General features: G+C 35.1%; 1 protein-coding gene across 1 annotated transcript; it reads left to right on the top strand.

Moving 5' to 3' along the window:
• Positions 1-250: 250 nt before the first annotated feature.
• LOC134259608 (techylectin-5A-like) lies at positions 251-1498 on the top strand (the record flags this gene model as incomplete). Its single annotated transcript, XM_062742212.1, has 2 exons — positions 251-479; positions 1362-1498. Coding segments are annotated over exons 1-2 (366 nt in total), but the record flags the coding sequence as incomplete, so codon positions are not given.
• Positions 1499-1908: the final 410 nt, after the last annotated feature.

The raw sequence follows: 1908 nt of genomic DNA, 5'->3' as shown, positions 1-1908 counted from the left end.
TTACCCTTTGATTTTTCAATGTATAAGCCTTTTGTATTAGCAAAATTTATTTTTGCACCTGAAATATATGTAAACGTGCTTATAGGTCTCAATAAAGTAAAAGAAACTTATCCATCAGCAAATATAAGTTTCAGCACGATTATTCCTAGGAAAGGTAAGCGTGCTGTGATAAAAAAAATTAAATGAAACAACAAACAATTTGAACATCTTCCTGAAAAAGAAGCTCTGCGATAAGGATCACAGAACTCAGATGATTGACACATACAGTCTTTTCGTAAATGATCAAGGTAACGCGATAAAATCACTGTACGATCCTACCGATCCAAGTGGCGTGCACATAAGCAGAAAAGGTGCTGAAGAAATTGTGATGGCCTTTCTGGAGCAAAAGGAAACTTCGGATGACAGTGAACCTCAGACACCAAACATGTCAAAACGAAAATTAAGTTCGCGTTCACCATCCTCCGCGGCGGAGAAACAAGGCATCTGTCACAAAGTGTAGTATATGTAGCAAATGTACGTGAACCATACACATTCTATTGTTATCAGCAAATAATCTAACTTCGTGATCTCCGAAGTGTGTTCGTTTGGGAAGGGTTGATACACAGTTTAAGATTTGTAGGTATCTTGTTCCGGTTTCAATACTAGTGTTTTTAATTGTGCCTCGTTTTATTGAATCAGACACTACCTGTCCATAGACAATCATTTTGGTGACAATGAAGGAATCGTCTAGTTTGACTGGGGCAACTTTAATAGTAATATTTGTTATTTGTTTCTCTACATCAATCAGAGTGATGCCTCTGTTTTAGACCGTCAAATCCGACTATAGAAGATTTTCCTCAACCTGACAATCTCAAGAGTAGTTATGTAATTATGCAATCATTTTCGGTAATTTGAACAGCTTTAATGTCATTGTTTTCTACTTTTGCAGTAAACCATCCAATATATCCTCGTGAGTTATACCCTTGAAGTATTTGTTAGAGAAGTGTAGACACAAATGCCTCGATACTTTTGACATACTGAGTAGTGTTCAATGACCTGTTCATCGACTTGTTTTAGATATGCGAATCGTTATGCAAGCTAAATGCTAAAAAATGTACTTTCACTATACTTGCACACTATTGGGACGAACACCTATTTATTCTCAGGCATGCATCGCTCTGGAAGAAAGAGTGCCAAGGAAAAATTAAAACAAATAATACTCGGAGCGATAAAAAATAAGTGTCGACCATGACAAGGGCTATAATAGACGATTTTCTTGTATGTTAGTTTATTTAAGATTGCATTATATCCCTTTGCTTGGATGAGTCTTTATATATTTCATAAAACTTATTTTTCAAAATCACATTATTTTTCTCTTTCAGTTCTTCCTTTCGATTGCAAAGACATCCTTGACATTGGTTACAATAATTCGGGGATGTTCGATATTTATCCAAGCTGTTCGAGTCCAGGGGCTACCAGTGCTTACTGCGATATGCAAACTATGAATGGAGGGTGGACGGTAATAATTAGATCTTACAATACTGTAAAATACTGTAAGATCCTGAAAAAATACTGTAAGATCCTGAAAAAATACTGTAAAATATTGTAAATACTGTAAAGTACTGTAAAATCCTGTAAAAACTGTACAGTTCTGTTAAATACTAGTTAGTGTCTTGCTTGCTTGCTTGATTGATTGTTTGTAAGCCTGTTTAACGTTCCTTTGAGAACATTTCACTTATACTTAGATTCCTGTGGCAACGCACTTTGAAAAATTAGTTTCAAAGTCCGCTTAATTTGGGCAAAATTATGACACGTTGAAATTTATTTTTTAAAGTGCATTCTGTATGGAAAAAAATCAACCACCTTTTTTATTCTTTCAAAGAAAATTAGTAGTGAACAACCTCTTTTTTGAACAGTACAGTGGTCCGG

The sequence above is a fragment of the Saccostrea cucullata genome, unplaced genomic scaffold (genome assembly GCF_032062105.1).
Source record: "Saccostrea cucullata isolate Sc308-1 unplaced genomic scaffold, CSIRO_AGI_Scuc_v1 ctg13051, whole genome shotgun sequence".
Lineage (NCBI taxonomy): Eukaryota > Metazoa > Mollusca > Bivalvia > Ostreida > Ostreidae > Saccostrea > Saccostrea cuccullata.
The sequence above is the reverse complement of the archived record's forward strand: the minus strand, read 5'-3'. Positions and strand labels throughout refer to the sequence as shown.